General features: G+C 45.2%; 1 protein-coding gene across 1 annotated transcript; it reads right to left on the reverse strand.

The window, feature by feature from the left end:
* Nucleotides 1–382: 382 nt before the first annotated feature.
* LOC147880336 (glutathione S-transferase TCHQD-like) lies at nucleotides 383–16,574 on the reverse strand. The gene is made up of 4 exons (XM_087370958.1): nucleotides 16,362–16,574; nucleotides 1,760–1,813; nucleotides 1,369–1,612; nucleotides 383–1,195 (listed from the first exon to the last, which is right to left on the reverse strand). Exons 3-4 carry the CDS (start codon nucleotides 1,575–1,577, stop codon nucleotides 610–612), a joined length of 795 nt encoding a protein of 264 aa, XP_087227084.1. The 5' UTR covers nucleotides 1,578–1,612; nucleotides 1,760–1,813; nucleotides 16,362–16,574; the 3' UTR covers nucleotides 383–609.
* Nucleotides 16,575–17,444: the final 870 nt, after the last annotated feature.

Consider the following 17,444-nt stretch of genomic DNA (forward strand, 5'->3'; position numbering starts at 1 on the left):
ATTAGCATTAAGTCACCTTGCCCATTATGCAAAATCCACCAAAGCATCGTAACCAACAGTGTACGCAAAAGCGATCAATGCAATGTGCATGCATCTAGCATCAACGAGACAAAAACCCCAAATTTGTTGTTCTCCTTAAAAGGAGAGGGGAAGAATTTTTGTTAACCTTTGGAAGCATTAGCATTAAGTCACCTTGCCAATTATGCAAAATCCACCAAAGCATCGTAAAGAATTTTTGTTAACCTTTGGATGCCATTAAATAATAGAAATAGATAAGTACTATCATTTGCTACAAGCTTTTCAAATGGAGTGATTACTAAATTCTGTATATACACAAATAGAGTAACATAAAACACTCTTGCAAGGTTAAACTGGATTCATACATACAGAAATTACACACGCACAAACAAGACTCTGTAGCTGAAAGGTTAATGATGTCTATCTAGGTCTGATAAACTGTCCATTCAAACTTAACCATGGCTCAACTGCAAAAGCTGAAGCTATAGTGCAGCATCAGGGGTGTAATTGCCGGGAATGCAATACATGATACACAGAAAGCAGCATCTAGAAATATATACCTTTAATGAGGTCAGACAACGGAAATATTGTCTAATACCTTCTAAAGAGATCCCTGACACCTATATTCAAAGCTGTTCCAAACAATGTTTTGTATGCATTCAAACCTGAGAAGTACCTGCCAATGACAGTATAGTAAGTAGGACGCTGCTTCATTTTACCCCAATACTCTGACAAGCAATCCCTAGAACAAATGTACTCTTTCTCTACCCTCAACAATTCCAGCCTTGCAAGCACAGGAATGAACATAACATCTGCCATGGTGAATGATCCTCCTGCTAAGTATTCGGTATGTAAGAGCTGACTCTCAGCAGCATCAAGTAGATTAGTAAGTTGACCTTTGTTTGCATCCACTGCTTCTGTATTTTGCAATAGTTCTTCAGTGGCATAGGCATTTTGCAATTTCGCACGATACTTACTTGAAAGTTCAGGAGTAGTGGCCATGCGTGCTATAGCTACTCTTCGTTTAAACCTGCTGAAGTAGCGGCGAAGCTTGACTGGAATGTGGCTTAAGGTAAACAGCTTTGGTGACCATTCGCTAACTCTCTTCATCCACTCCAGCACTTTTTCTCGATCTGCATCATGTGTGCCTAGAGGTTCATTTACACTATCAATGAACCTGCATCAACAGATCTCTTGACCTTAGCTTGCATATTCAATTTGATGTCGTCGATCCAAACAAGCATCCCCAAGGTACTCCTGAACTGCCAAAATTACAGTTTGGTTTTAAGGCAGAGACAGTCGTTTTAGAAAGTCCACATAAGAGAATGCAGCAACTCACAGAACGCTTACTGTATGATAGGAAGAGTTTCACAAATTGTATGGTTGCCATGACAAAATACCGGGATCTTGCCATTTGGATTCACTCGAAAAACCTCAGCATCCAAATCCTGCCCTTTCAGAGGATTCAAACTATGTGAGACGTAGTCTAGTCCCTTTTCCTCCAACGCCAACCTCACTTTCTGGCTGTTCATGGAGAACGCATGGTGGTACAGATGCATGTTTCCAAGATGCCTCAGCACAACAGAAGAAAATGCTACAAATGTAAAGTGAACCACTCAGCATTGCAATTTGTGCCAACCAGACAATGTCTGTGAGCTGTGTCTGGCTTTCCGCAAGTTTATGAAACGTGAACAACCAAAAAAGATATGAATGGCAACTTAAGTTTTGGAGTTCGTCTTACTGAGCTGTAGCTTCTGCTCAAGTACTATGCTGCAAGATCTCCATGCCTGAAGGCCTACAAGAGCAAAAACAAAATAGAACAAACAACAAGGTAAAGTAGCTATGTGAGGACAACAAGGTAAAGTTGACCACAATCTTGTTCAAGTCAACATACAAGAGAACCTAAAGAACCTAGCCTCAAGATAATGTGTGGAAGCCAAAAAGCCAGTTTTATGCTTGCTCTGAACAAGGCAAGCACGGAACGTGTCAATGACCCGTCCTTACTCTAGTTGGAGCACACCAAAAGCAACAAGATGCTGTCCTTTCCAAAACAAAGTAGAGAAAGCAACCTATGTCAATGACCCAGTCTTACTCACCTTGGAGCAAACCAAAAGAAACTTGAAGCTGTTTCCCAAAAAAAGGTGGTGTCAGTAATTCAACTACAAGTTGAGACCCATTGAAAGAAGCATCTCGATGGGGAGTGGCTGCAAAGAAAGCACTTAAACAAATCCAATGCACGAGATAATCTTGCCACACTGTAAGAAGACGGCTGATGCAATTTCAAACGCAAAAATATTCGAGTGCAAGGGGCCACCAACGGCAACTCTCCTGAGGAGACAACCACTGCTTTCATTTCTTCCACTTTAGGGATCATGGACCACCATCTTGAGAACGCTTGTTGGTTAGGGGAAGCAGACGAAGGAAAAACTTAAATGACTCATTTCCAGGGCACCAAAAACAGACAAGCAGCCCTCCAGAAACGGGTGAGGTTACAGGGCACTCAAACTTTACAATGGAAACTGTGATAGATTTAGATTAGAGCTCAATGCCCTAGCTGTGAGCCCCATGTGAGAAGAGGGTCAGGACTTGACCTAAGGTGGTCATCAGCCATGAGTAGGTTAGGTTGTTACTACAATCCACATGGGAACTGCCAAGCCTGGCTGCCATTATATGCCGTCTTTGGGCTGTTTTGCTTCTACCACGTTGGATAGATCTAGGCCAACCAGGGTATATGTACCTTTGGTGAGCTATTCAGCGTAGGTACTGGTTGGCCAGTCAGGGTTGGTCAGCCAGTTTGGGTCGGCCAGTAAGGCTGAGGCAGACAAGTTTGGTCAGCCAGACATATCGTCCCGTCTTCACAGAAAGAAAGAAGAGAGAAAGTTTATTAAAGTCTTCGGGAGATCAATGGGTCTATGAGACTGTGAAAATCCTGATACAAACAAACTATGAGGGTGGAGAGCTACTAAACGAGCATCCACATCAATACAGAATGTAAAAAGCCAGTGCTAAGTACTACATAGTCATGTCACAATGATTGACTACACATCAGTATCATCATCGTCATCGGTTCATCCAAGTGGATGAGACAGCTGAAGCATGGAGTCAACGATAGATTGCTGTCGGCTGCTCATGGGCGTGGTCCTGTGTCGTTGCCTAGTCATAGCTCTGCGCCTAACAAGGGCTACAGTGACCCCTGTCAGTCGAGCTCTGACTCTGAACAGAGAGGAAATATCTCCAAGTGTAATCTGTGCATCAACCCTTTGTCTGAGTTGTCGTGTCACTCGCACTGGATCTCGATCATGTCGGGGCCTCGTAGTATGGGGGTCCACATGCTCAAACAATGATCCCTGTAGAAGCTGAGCTTCGCTGAAAGCTCACTTGGTCCCAACCAAGTTCGGAATGTGTATAGCTGTAAAAGATTCTCGCGGATGATCTGGTTGACCTCGTGTGACAAGAGAGGAGAGAACGGCACGCCCATGCTGTACTGGAAGGGAGGGAGTCTATCCATGTGGAGCCCCAATCGCTCAAACCATCTCTCTGTGCATACATACCAGCATCTCTGGTCACCTGATGCTGATATTGCCATAGAAGAGGACAATGCTAGCCATGGTAATTTGCTGCGCCCAGAAGTGCAATCCCCATATCCCCTGACCCGATATAGGTAGGTGATAACTTGAATTACTACATACAACTATAGTAGAGATGAGCCAAACTCAACCTGAATAATATAGTGAGGGATGGACGGCTTACAGTGGATCATCCTGTGATAGCATGAGAGCATGTAGCCGCTCCACACGGGCCCACTCTATATCTGGCAAATCCAACCCCACAACAAGGGCTGCTGTTCATCCCCACTGGACAGACCAAGGAGTCAAACAGCAATCCCTTGGTCCGCAGATCCTAAAAGTGTGAGCAGAAGCACTGTCTCTCTAATCTGGCCAATGAAGCATATCCCCTGCTCAGGTGGGCTTGCATCGTGGGTCTCATAGTGAAGATAGGTCCAGAGAAGATAACCCCAAGGTATGTATATGACGAAACAATCTCAACAGAACTCTACAAATCGACTAAACTCAGAATCAAGCATTGAAGCATAAATCTTGGACATGACATGTCCAATCATAATGGTCTTGTAGTTCTCCGGGCTCATAGGATCCCCTGCCTTGTGCATGGGTGAGATAGTGTTGACAGTCTAGGTGAGTGGAAACCCAAAACAAACAACTTTATTAAAGAGCTTTGCTAAGATCGGGACTAGGAGATTAATCCCATATGCAATGAATTCAGTGCATAGGCCCTCATGACCTCTCGCTCACAACATCCTTCACACCCCCCTAGTGAAGAGTGTGCAAGATGTGGAGCAAGGTATGTGTGAGACCAAGAGCTGGCTGATTTGGGATATCATAAAGTGTGTGTGCATAATTATGCCAAACTTAAGTGTCAGTGAGTGGTGAAGGGGAGCACCCCTGTAGAAATCGCCGCCAAAAGAGTTGTTACTAAAAACAATATTCAGTAGTTCGGTGGACGAAATCCAACTTCTTCCTACGTACCAATCAACGATACTCACGTAACATCTCTAGTTCATTCGGGAGGTGGTTTTTTGTTTCAAATCTAAGTTGACGACATAAAGCCTTGCACTCATCATCGTACTAGCTATTACAAGAGACTGCCTCCACCAGCTTACATGTAAAAGATCATTTGAAGATTGAAACGCTCAAATCACAAACCAAACCTCTCTTGCAAATCACGGGTGATAGCACGCTCATAAACCTCCAAGCCTATCTCTGTGTCAGCACACTCACGAGAAGAATACACACATTTTTAAAAATTGCATGCTAATCCACAAAGCCCACAATTCCCTAGATGGATCTAGTCTACCACATGTCATTCTAAGATACCTCTTAAATGCATCATGGAGTAAGACCCATAGCCTTAGACTCATCTAGTCCGTGCCATGTCACCCTTATCAAGGACCTTGACACTGATTCCTTTGACCATTTCCATGAAGCACCAATACGACAATTGATCCTCTAAAAGAAAATGTCCACTGATCTCTCCGAGGTCATGTTATCTCAGCTTTCTTTAGGCATCGACGTTCTCGATGATAAAATCTGGAAACACTCTGCATTCCCAAGTAGCCTCAGATAGAGGTAAACCATGCCATGCAACCAACACCATGGGTATCTTCCAATTGCGTACTTGCATTGTTCTTCCGCCCAAGATTCTTATTGGTTTGCGCCTTGCATTATCCTCTATCTCCTCTTGAAACAAAACAACACCCTCGATTAGTGAGTCACCTGCGTGCAAACACTTCTTTAAACGAGAAACATGAAACACTGGATGCACCTTACAACCCTGTGGTAATTCTAATTTATAGGCCGCTTTGCCTATTCTTTTTAAAATTAACCAAGGCCCACAATATTGGGGTGACAACTTAGCACACTCTCCTGGAGTCAAAGACTTGGAGTGTGAAGGAATTCTAAGAAAAACTTTTTGGCTGCTGCTAGGCTGCCCTTTGCTGCTGCTGGAGACCCTATTGCAGGCTCCATCTGCCCCGTATCTTTCTTCATGCAGGCGCCTTCCTGCTGCGGCATCCTTGCCTCCTGCCAGGCCTTCACCAGCCCCGTACAGCCACGTATGCATCCGTACCCTTCCGTACTGCTGCACCGTCTGTCCTTGCTGGAAATACCTGTGCAATCAGGCTGCTGCAGGTCCCTGATGTCCACGTGTCTGCCCTGTACATCGGGAGCTCCACGACTTGCCAAGTACCCTTCTTGCTTTGTGTGAGGTGTTGCCCATGTGGCAGTCCCCCTCCCTTTCTCTTCTCTGGGCATCTTCTGCCCTAGGTCTCCCACGCTCCCACGCTCTCCTCATTTGGGTGCTTACAGATGGGGAGGTGACCTTTCCAACACCCCCTCTCACCGACACATCTCGGCCCAATGCCAACACGTCGATGAAGATGCTCCAGTAACTCCCTTGTCGTAGTCCTCTGGAACTTTCAATGTCGAAATATTTTCCTGGCTTTTCATCCAGTGGCTCCTGCTTCACCAGGTTCGGTTCCGCTTCCGCACACCATCCTGGTACACAAGTCCATCTTTGGTAGCACCTCCTGGCACCACCTCCTTCAGTCACGTTCCCGCCTCTGAACTTGAGCAAACCAGCCGTCACGATCTTCCAGTTGTCCCCCTCATAATGAATGAACAAGCTGAAGTCTTCCAGGCACCATGCTCTGAGGATCTGTTTCAACCCGTCCTTCCTTTGGCAAGGTCTGCAACAAAAGTACATCTCTAGATAACCTGGACCGCGCACTTTAAACGCACCTGACTGAACCTGAGTCACCCTCCTCCTCGCAAGGGCACAATCCTCCAGTCGTGGAAGTCGATTCCCAAGGGCTTCTGAATCAGGGTCGTCCTTCAACAAGGTCCCTGCCTTTAGGCTCCCACACCTGCGAGCCTCCTACTTGGGCTCTGATACCATGTTAGAAAATAACCAACAGAGGGTACACACAGCGGAAGACTTATAGTAATGCCCAGGAGTTCACACAGTGTGCGTGTGGGATGTGGAATCACAAACTTCTTTACTTAATGTGCATAAAATAGGTGTGCAGATTCATCAATAGACAATAAACCAGCCAGATAGAGAAACCACCAAAATATATTTCCGTCCAAAACTATGGACACAATACAAAATAGATAGATCCAAAGTCCCACCAATGGTGTGGTCCTCTGATCGAACCACAAGGTCCTTCTCCTATCTATTGGCTATCTCTAGACTCGAGTCCGCGTGCTCCACCTCGAGCGTCTGTAGACTTTCCGTCCAGTGTGTTCTTCTCCATCTTACTGCCTCTGGGCAGCCCCTGCCAAGCTTTGTCTGCAGCACACAGGTCGTTGTTCCACTGCTCCAACCTGCTTGTGAATGGTTCCTCCAGAAGGTATGATGATCTCAGCACCTTGCTGCCCTAGAAGACAGCCAAGGTCCAGCCTCTCCCTAGAGCTAAGTCTGCAGCACCTGTTGCACTCTCTCACCTCTTGTAGATAGGCCCAGAGAGTAGGCTTCCTGCTGCTCCTTTCTGCCCTGGAACTGCTGGCCGCTGGATGATTTGTGAGGCATCAAGCCTCTCCTTTTATAGGCCCTAGGGGCCTGTCATAAAAACCGACCAGCCTGCCTCATGCTGGCCGACCAGTCTGCTGCTGGTCCAGCCCTTTAAGGGCTCTAAAACCGGGGCCCTTTGGCCCAAACTTCTAGGGCCTTTGCCCCTCCAATTAAGGCAAGGGCCCAGCCCTATATAAGGGCCCTAGCCAAGCCCTTTTGGGCTGCTGCTAGGCTGCCCTTTGCTGCTGCTGGTGACCCTATTACAGGCTGTACTCCTGCCCATAGCCTCTACCATCTGCCCCGTATCTTTCTTCATGTAGGCGCCTTCCTGCGCAGCATCCTTGCCTCCTGTCAGGCCTTCACCAGCCCCGTACAGCCACGTATGCATACCGTACCCTTCCGTACTGCTGCACCGTCTATCCTTGCTGGAAATCCCTTCGCAATCAGGCTGCTGCAGATCCCTGATGTCCACGTGTCTGCCTGTACATCAGGAGCTCCACGACTTGCCAGGTACCCTTCTTGCTTTGTGTGAGGTGCTGCCCATGTGGCAGTCCCCCTCCCTTTCTCTTCTTTGGGCATCTTCTGCCCTAGGTCTCCCTCCCCCACGCTCTCCTCATTTGGGGGCTTACAGATGGGGAGGTGACCTTTCCAACAATTAAACTCCTGCATGAGTTCAGCCCATCTAGCTTGGCGGCCTCTCAAGTCAGGTTGTTTACAAAAATGTTTCAGAGTATCATGATCAACATCAACATAAAACTCTAAACCATATAAATAATGTCTCCATGTTTTCAAAGCATGAACAACGGCATACAACTCTAATTCATGAGTTGACCAATTTTGTTGAGAAGGAGAAAGCTTCCAGAGGCTACTGGCCTTCCCTCTTAGAGGAGAACTGCTCCTACCGCAATGCCACTCGCATCAGTTTCTATGAAAAACGATTTCTTGGGATCAACTATTTTTAACCTTCTTGCTTTCAAAGGCTACTAACCTTCCCTCATGGAGGACAACTGCTCCTACCGCAATGCCACTCACATCAATTTCTATGAAAAGCGGTTTCTGGGAATCAACTATTTTTAACACCGGTCCTGAGAGCATATTTTATTGCATTAAAACTTTCTTATTGATTCTGTCCCCATATAAAAGATACTTTATCTAAGGTCAAATCAGTCAATACTATCTCGGAATATCCTTTGATATGCCTTCAATAAAATTGAACAAATCCCAAGAATGATCGAACTCTAAGAAATAGGCCAAGTCAATATCGCGGCTACTTTCTTTGCATCCATTTCCACCCCCTTACGAGTAATAATGAATCCTAAATGTACAAGTCTTACCATGCACAGCACAGTTTTCTTTTTATTTACATACAGACTGGCTTCCCTCAAAGTACTAAACACTATTCTCAAGTGTTCGTGATGCTCAGCAATACTTTTGCTAAAAACAAGAATTCGTCAATAAAATATACTACAAACTTTCCGATATACGGACGTAGTAAATCATTCATAAGCATGACAAATGCAATTGGAGCATTGGTAAGTCCAAATGGCATTACCAAAAACTCATAATGTCCAAACTTGCTTCTAAAAGCGGTCTTATGCAATTCTTGGCTTATGGTAGCCACACCTAAGATCTATCTTGCTGAAAATTATGACCCCATGTAATGCATCTAGCAAGTCATCGATCCGAGCCATCAGATATCTATGCTAAACAGTGATATTATTAAACGCTATGTAATCTATACACAAACGAAAAGTATCATCTTTCTTTTTCTTCAATATCAGTGGCGAAGCAAAAGGTGAGAAACTCGGCTGAATCTGTCCCAGCTTGAGGTATCCTTCCAGTTGTCTTCGTACCTCCGCTTCTTTAGTAAAACTTAGCCTATAGGGAGGCCTATTTACAAGTTCTGCCCCCAGGATTAGATCAATCTTATGCTGAACATTTCGCTCTAGAGGTAACCCATAAGGCAACTCATCCCTAAAACAGTCAAATAACTCTGCTATCTGATTAGCCAACTTGGCCATCTCCCCATCTTGGGTAACATCAGTGCTAGCCGATGGACCATCAATCGGCTCTACTGACGTTGTACAAAGAAACAAAAACTCTTGTACAAAAACTCTTCTTGAGTTTTTCGAACTTCCATTACGGAAACCAACGGTCCCTGAGGCAAATCCCTTTCACCTCGTAAAACATACAACACATCGTTCATCTTGAACTAATAAATGTGCCTTTTTCAATCTATGGCTGGATTCTTCTTAGAATGCCAAGCCTTACCCAAGGCTATATCTGCGTGAGCAAGCCTTGTTATTTCAAAATCAAGCTTCTCCGCATAGTCCTAAATTCGAAGTTCTTAGGGTAACCCTTTGGTCCCATACTTCAATTGAACTTCCGTTTGCCATCCTGACTGTGTTAGCATAGTTAGATGGGCTAGTCTTTAATTTCAGGGTCTTTACAAGCTTGGAGTTAATTACATTATGTGTTGACACTGAGTCAAACAACAAAATGACATCATGATTGGCCACTTGCCCCTTCATCTTAATTAACTCCGTATCATTAAACCTCTGCCATCTTGACTGTGTTAGCATAGTCAGATGGGCTAGTCTTTAATTTCAGGCTCTTTACAAGCTTGGAGTTAATTACATTGTGTGTTGACACTGAGTCAAACAACACAATGACGTCATGATTGGCTACTTGTCCCTTCATATTAATTAACTCTATATACCCCGTTGCAGCGAGCTTTGATAGGATATTATCAAGTGCACCGCTTACTAGCTTAGCAACAGACACACATAATAAAACAGGTTCTGACCTCTGAGAAGATCCCACTAGCTGAATCTGCATATATTCTACTCTGGGACTTCCTTCCATCTCCACGTCGCACTTCAGATCACCATCTCAGCCATCCGACAATCCTTGTTTCGTGAACAATCTTTCCACTGATGAGGCTGAAGGCCTCCAAAACACAAACCTTCTCTCCTCGCTTTCCCTTTTTGCTCTAGAGTCAAAGAAGATTTTGACCAAGCCCGAGCTGCCAACGGTGTTACTTTTCCTTTTACCCCAATGGTGGTACTTGGTTTAGAAGAGTCCCAATTAGCTTCGCCTGCTTGGCTTGCCCACTAGGCTATGAGGCACTCCCTTTGCTAACATACTTCTTCTTAAACCCAATTTTCTTCGGGTACTCAAACCGAGTTTCAATTTACACAAACCCACTTGGTCTGTTTCCTTTGGCAACCTCATAGTTCAAGTCTATTTCAATTGCTTAATCTAGCGTGTTCGTGTACTTAGCCTGAACTGCCATCGGTGTTGGTACTTGGTTTAGGAGTCTCAATTGGCTTTGCCTGCTTGGCTTGCCCACTAGGCTATGAGGCACTCCCTTTGCTAACCTACTTCTTCTTAAGCCCAGTTTTCTTCGGGTACTCAAACCGAGTCCCAACCTACACAAACCCACTTGGTTTGTTTCCTTTGGCATCCTCATAGTTCAAGGCTATGGCAATTGCTTCATCTAGCGTGTTTACGTACTTAGCCCGAACTTCCATCTTGATCCGATCGTTCAATCCGAAGATTAAAAAATTTACCTTTACCGACTAAGGTAGAGGTTCATAAACTTTCATTACACTTTCTCTAAATTTATCAGTGTATTCAGCCACTAATAAATTTCTTTGACGAAGATTTCTATACTGATCCCAAGCTCGAGATGCTTCGTCAGGAGGCAAAAAGTCTTTTCTAAATTCTTGCTTGAATCCCTCCCAAGTAATGGATGCCACTCCATCCTTCTGCTGTTTTATTTACCATATATATGTTGCCTCATTAAACATGTGGGTAGCCTCATGGATTTTCTTCATATCAATCCTGATTTCACAAATGGTGAAAGCTTCATCCCATTTGTGTAACCAGGTCTCTATGATATTAGAACTACGGTCTGGCATCCGACCAGAGTACTTTTCTAACCTATAATTGACAATATTAGACACCTTAGCCCTACGCTCGACCGTATGAACACTGGTGTCAGCTCCATTGGAACTTTACCTTTCTCTTCATGAAATGATCTAGTAGACATACTGTGAACCATTTTTCTATGCTCGGATTGCCCTACGTTTGCTTGCAGTTGTTGAGCTAGAATATGTTGCAAGGCATCCTCCAATAATGCAATTCTACCAGACATTGTATGGCTTGCTCGACGCTACACCTGCGGAGTCGGCCGGACTCTCGATTCTACGAGATCCACCCTAGAAGCTTCTTCTTCAACTTTCATTTAGGTCAATTGGTGTTTTTTTTTAAAACACGGTCTCCAGCTAAAATTCCAATATGTATGAGTTGAAACCCAAATACTGCTACACAGGCATACCTCCAAATACTCACAACCAAAACAAATACCTTTTCCCTATACTAGGGAAATATCAACAATCCTAGATAACTGCACAGTAACTTATATGGCAAACACACAAAAACTCAAACGTAAACCATCAAAATAAAAGAGGGAATAGAAAGCCCTAGCTCGTTAGATGAAAGTGTCGCCTTACCTTGCACCCGTGATGCTGCCTCAATACTCCCAAACGTGTATTATCTGAAGAATATGGAAGCTGCTCTGCTTTTGTATCCACGTATGCAAGGATGGTGAAAACCCCATAAAACGCCTCTAAGCAGAATTTCCGTCTAGTTCCATCATTTTTTGGACTGAAAAAACAAGATTCCGTCATTGATTGACGAAATTCTCAAAACCTCCAAATTCAACTTCACCTAACGTCAACTAGCCTTGCGTTGACTCAGCCTCTTAGATCTCATAGATGCTGCTTGAACACATGCCCATGCGGGTGATGGGATATCTCAAGGCGAGTCTGTGAGCAATACGTGCACGTAGCAATCCTTTCTGCACCCACTCCGCGTAGCAGTTCGTCGTCACGAGGCTTGCCAAGCAAGGACTCACAATTGCGCCGTCACACAAGCCGCGCGACGCCCGTTCAGGTTAGTTCTCACCGATCTTCAGCTCCCCAATTGAAGTCATACAGGACGACGGCTCCGAATGCCTCATCCACAGAGGAGACCTCCTTTGTTGCTTGCTTTGCCCTTACCCTTGCCCCAATCCGTAAGGTCCTCCTTGCATCCCTCAGATATATTTTTTTGTGGTTCAACAGAATAAGTCACTGACAGAGACTAGAAACAAGGGATCTAGTTTTTGCTTCAGAACACAGTAGGCCTGAGCTTGACCAAAAGAACAAAATACAAGCATTCCGGGAGGATCGGGAAACGGGAGCAGACTTGCAAGTCGAGGAAAACTCTGATGATACGAAGGGAAAAGCCTCTTTCTCAGGCCCAAATGAGGCAAGACAAGGCGATCTCGAAATAGATACTTCCACAACAACGGATGCTTCGAGGAAGAGCTCTAAACTCTGAGCGAAACGTCGCTCCAAACTCCCACAGCCTAATGCAATGATTCGACCAAAGCTCTAATACCAAATGAAACACTCAAACCACAAACCAAACCTCTCTTGCAAATCACGCGTGATGGCACGCTCATAAACCTCCTAGCCTATCTCTGTGTCAGCATACTCACGAGAAGAATACACACATTTTAAAAACTAGCATGCTAATCCACAAAGCCCACAATTCCCTAGATGGATCTAGTCTACCATATGTCATCATTCTAGGGTACCTATTAAATGCATCATTTATCCCCTCTCTTGGGATCACATTAAATCCATTTGCCCCTAGGCACATTTACACACTTAATGCATTTAAGACCCATAGTCTTAGACCCATCTAGTCTGTGCCATGTCACCCTCATTAAGGACCTTGACACCGATTCCTTTGACCATTTACATGAAGCGCCAATACGACAATTGATTCTCTAAAGGAAAATGTCCACTGATCCCTCCAAGGTCATGTTATCTCAGCTTGAGCATAACAAAGATCTTCTCGATAACTACTGAAGCCTACAACAAACAAGCAGGACACTGGCATATACCAACAGCTTGTAGACACAAAGTGCAGCCTTTGGTGTTGCAAATAGAAGTGGCATATAAACAATCATTTGAAAATCTTCTTGCTTCCAAGTTCCCACTGAAGCCTATAGCAAGCAAGCAGGAGGACGAGGTGTACCAGCAAATTGTAGAAACACAATATCTTTAGGTGCATCCTTTGGTGCTGCAGGTAGGAGTGGCACGTAGCTGCTTACTTGCCCTATATTTTTTACTTGATAGATCCACGGTTGTTCAGCTATAGTATGATATTTTGCCTGCAAAGTATTGCTGTCTATTTCCAGAATCCTCACCCTCACTGTCCGATGCAAAGTTAGCAGAGGCTGGCTGATCTATTCTCTCACAGTCATGCAACTCCAGCATAAAAGGGCAGCACAATGGAGGCCAAAGGGAAGGGAAGTGGGACATTTAAGTGCAGAGGGGTGGAACTGTAATGAGACTCTCACATCAGATCTGGAGAACTTCTGTAAAGATAGACGTTTGAGACGGGACTTCCCGTACTTTCATGGATACACATGGGAATCACCTTTGTCAAATGAGACACAACATGATGGACCTCTCAAATGCAGCGGGGGAATGGCTGTTCTTTTTGCTCTCACCTATGGGGGATTGTCAAGGTGTTGAAGTGTGATAACAATGCCAGGTTCATTGTTTAAGCCCACGGTTGACAACTTCAAATTTGTTGAAGAGCGCAGCTTGCTATTTCCTACCAGAAACATTGGAATATGCAATATTCTAAGTCTGAAATGAGGGCTCCAATCTTACCTTATCCACTTCCCTTGAAGTATTGTTTTCCCAGCAGCATGGTGAAGTACACTCCTAGTAGGAGTAGTTCACCATGCAAACGCCCTAGTCCAAAATGAAGGGTCCAATCTTACCTTGGCCAAGTCCCTCAAGGTACAGTTTTCCCACCACGATGAGGTACTGCTAGTAGGAGATTTCAATTCTTGTACTAGAACAGAAGACTATTATAGTCCACAGGAGAACAAAATGTCTATGGGACTGAAAACCCCAGATACAGGAGAAAAATTTGAAAAGTGGAGTCACTAAAGCAAGCATCCGCTTCGATTTGAACTCCCTCATGAAAGCCTTGCATTCACGATAGACAGCCCACTTACCCTCCTTTAGCTGCCTTCACCACGGCTAGCTCAGTGGGATCCTCGGCTACCTATATCTTTGTGCCCTTCAGAGTTCGGGATAGACGATAGAGTTGTAACTGACCTTCTCTAGCTAAAAAGAAATGATAGCCTGGTTCTGCAGTGTCCTTTGTATTGTTTCCATTGCATCTATGTCCCATGTCAGGGATAGTGTGGCTTTCTTTATTCCTTCAAAATCCATCTCAAAAGTGAAACCTTGCGCCTCCACCTTGGCGAGTCTTCAATGCACATTGTCAGTTCTAACTTCTCTTGGTCTCTGTCCTCCTTGATTGCTAGGTCTACATATTTCTCTAGTTTTCTTTTGACCTCCTTAGAGATCAAATGGTCCAGCTGGGAAATAACATTCTGAGGAGGATCACTTACATACTTTGTATGGCTTCAGTAATGAGCTTGGACTCAACTTTCCAATACGGCTAAGTGCATTTGCACTTCTGCCATCTGCTGTTTGAGGTGCTGATTCTCTTGCTGAAGGATCCCAAGCTGTTGCTGTTGCTGCTGCAGACCCAAAATCTGTGAATTCTGTCTGGTTTGAGCCTGGCAATGCTTCAGCGGAGCCTGGCCTGCACAGATGTCAAGCCCTTTTTGTGGTGAGCTGAGCTCTAGCTGGAATTTGAAGACAGGAGACGTAGGCCATGAACTGCGATCTGTTCTGTGGATTGGCGTCAAGCTACGAATTGCTACAATGGCTGCAGCAGGCTGGCCGCTGGGGGCAGACTGTTATGTGGTTTGGCGTTGAGCTACAAACTGCAGCAATGGCTCAAGCTGCCACTGGCCTGAGCTTTGAGTTTGAGATGAATTGCCGAATTTGGCAGCGAGGGAACTTCTGAGCTACGAGTTCTAGCAGCTCAGTGCAGACAATGAACTCCAAACCCTGATATTTTTTGGGACTCTAGCAGGAGCTACAGCAGTGCGTACGAATGTCAGGGGGGACTGTGGCTGCTCCAGTGCTGTTTCTAACATCATGAAGCTCAGCTCAGCCAGGAGTAGGAGAGCTGATCAACTTCATCGAGGACTCTTTTAGGGTACATTACCACAAGGCAGCATAGGTATCACACTTCACTCTTGGAGTTGGATTCTACACACGGGCTGAATAACTACAATGGAATACAGAGACCTAGAGGAGGGTCCAACAAGGTAGATTCTCTATGGGGTCTCCTTCCTTTGCTTCATCCTTTCAGACTTCCGCACCTCAGCCCTGACCCCGGGAACCAATCATGCATTCCTCCCTTTGCCATATCCACTGATCATCTACCCAAACCATCTCCTCCACACATATGAGACATACAGATATACTCGATTCCATTGTAACCAAGTTGACAGCTATAATGCCAATCTACCCAGTCCTTGCACAAGCCTACGGCCTTGTCTCTCTTGAAGCCAAAGCCATCTCCCTCACAGCAAGTCCACCATATGGCCAAATGCAAGACCTTTCCCCCATACCAATGGAACTGCCAAGAAACCACCCATAGGGAGTGGGAGTGCTACTCAAAAGTATTATGAAGATTGCAAATCCTTACAAGGAAGGAGCCAGAGCTGCTCTGTGCCAGAATGATTGTTGGTAAAGCATGGACGGCTAGTTTACTGCCAAAAACAGGCTTTCACCAGATTCTCGTAAAGCTTGGACGGCTAGTTTACTGCCAAAAAGCAGGCTTTCACCATCAAGAATAAGAACGAAGAGACATCTTTTGAGCAATGTCTGTACAGAATTATGAATGAAATTCGTAGAGAAAACATTATCTTCACGTATACAGATTTGGAACCTCGGTCCTGGCATGCTCGCGCAGTTCCTGATTAGCCAGCCCCTGATCTCTCGTGATCCTTAGACCTCATTCAGCCTCTACCTTTGACTGATAATTGTGCGACATGTCATACTAAAGGGAGGGCGACGTACACTATCAGATCGCAATAAAAACTGATGCAGCCACACGCACCCTCTTGAAAATACAAGATCGCCTTGCATTGACCATAAATACGGTCGTCGCCTGAGACTGAAAAAGAACGAAACGAAAACTATCGCATTCTGGTTTGGGCTCTGCTATCGGCAATCTCTGCTATATTTGGTGACCGATTCTTTCGATTTCGATTCAGCAAAGGCACTAAGCGGGAGAGAGAACAGGAGGGGAAGTACCTGTGGTGGAGTGAAGATGGGAAACTGGTTGATAGGTATAGTGAAGTGGGTGATGATGGAGGAGGAGGCAAGAGGGTCGTGTGGGTAGCTAGACTTGTTTAACGTTCCCATGCGGGGACACAAACTTTGCCACAAAGTCTTTTCATTTCACTTCAAGTATCCCTCCTTATGGTACGGATGTATCCCTCCTTATGGTACGGATCTCGTGGTGCTTCTCACTATATATCTTATCTTACTCCTTTCTTACTATCTTATCTTATCTTACTACATATTACGGAGAGAAAGAGGTTTCAACGTTCTCAGCAGAGCAAAGAGAGCTCCTCGTGGCAGCAAGAGATGGAGTGGATAGAGAGCTCTTGTGGTGCCACGTGTTGGAGGGAGGAGCTCTAGCTGCTCATGGCAATGTGTGGGCAGAGAAGTCTGACAGTCTGACTAAGAGAACTGTCGCACTGTGCGATGCTCAGCAGATCTGACGCGAAGAGTTGGACGCGGAAGCCCGAAAATAGAGGACAAGCCACGATGAGCATTGCGCAGCTCCACAACTCGAGGCACAGTGAGGTGAAGCAGGGGGAATAAAAGGTTTAAAGAGGAAAGCAAGTTCAAGCAATAGTGATGAAGAGAGAGAGATAGAGGCAAAGCAGTAGTGAATCAGTCTACGAGACTGGCCCGAGGCACAGGCCCACAACAAAAGGCTTCGAGGGAATCGAGGTAGAAGACTTCGAGGCACCAATAAAGGATTTAATGCTTGCAGAGGATGCAATGCATAGTGAAGACGCCATCGCTGGCCACCGTGCTACTCGTGCCACTCCTATTTCTTGGTGATGGAGGAGTGACCATCGTCTGATTCGTCATGTTTTCCATCAGGGCTTGGATCATTGTACACAAAAAATACGATGAAATCTACTACCATAATTCCGGCAAGGAGGAGGAAATAGTAGTGAAGGTGACCTTCATCGAGATCTGAGGCGATCCAACCTGTGGTGATCGCAATCACTACAGTGACGAGAAGAGAACTAATGTAGCTGCCCAAGCCGCGATAGAGCACAAGGAGCGAGCTGCTAAAACCACAGATGCCGGATATAG

Source organism: Dipteris shenzhenensis, chromosome 32 (assembly GCF_047967505.1).
Source record: "Dipteris shenzhenensis isolate YYH24624 ecotype China chromosome 32, Dip_SZ_1.0, whole genome shotgun sequence".
Taxonomy (NCBI): Eukaryota; Viridiplantae; Streptophyta; class Polypodiopsida; order Gleicheniales; family Dipteridaceae; genus Dipteris; species Dipteris shenzhenensis.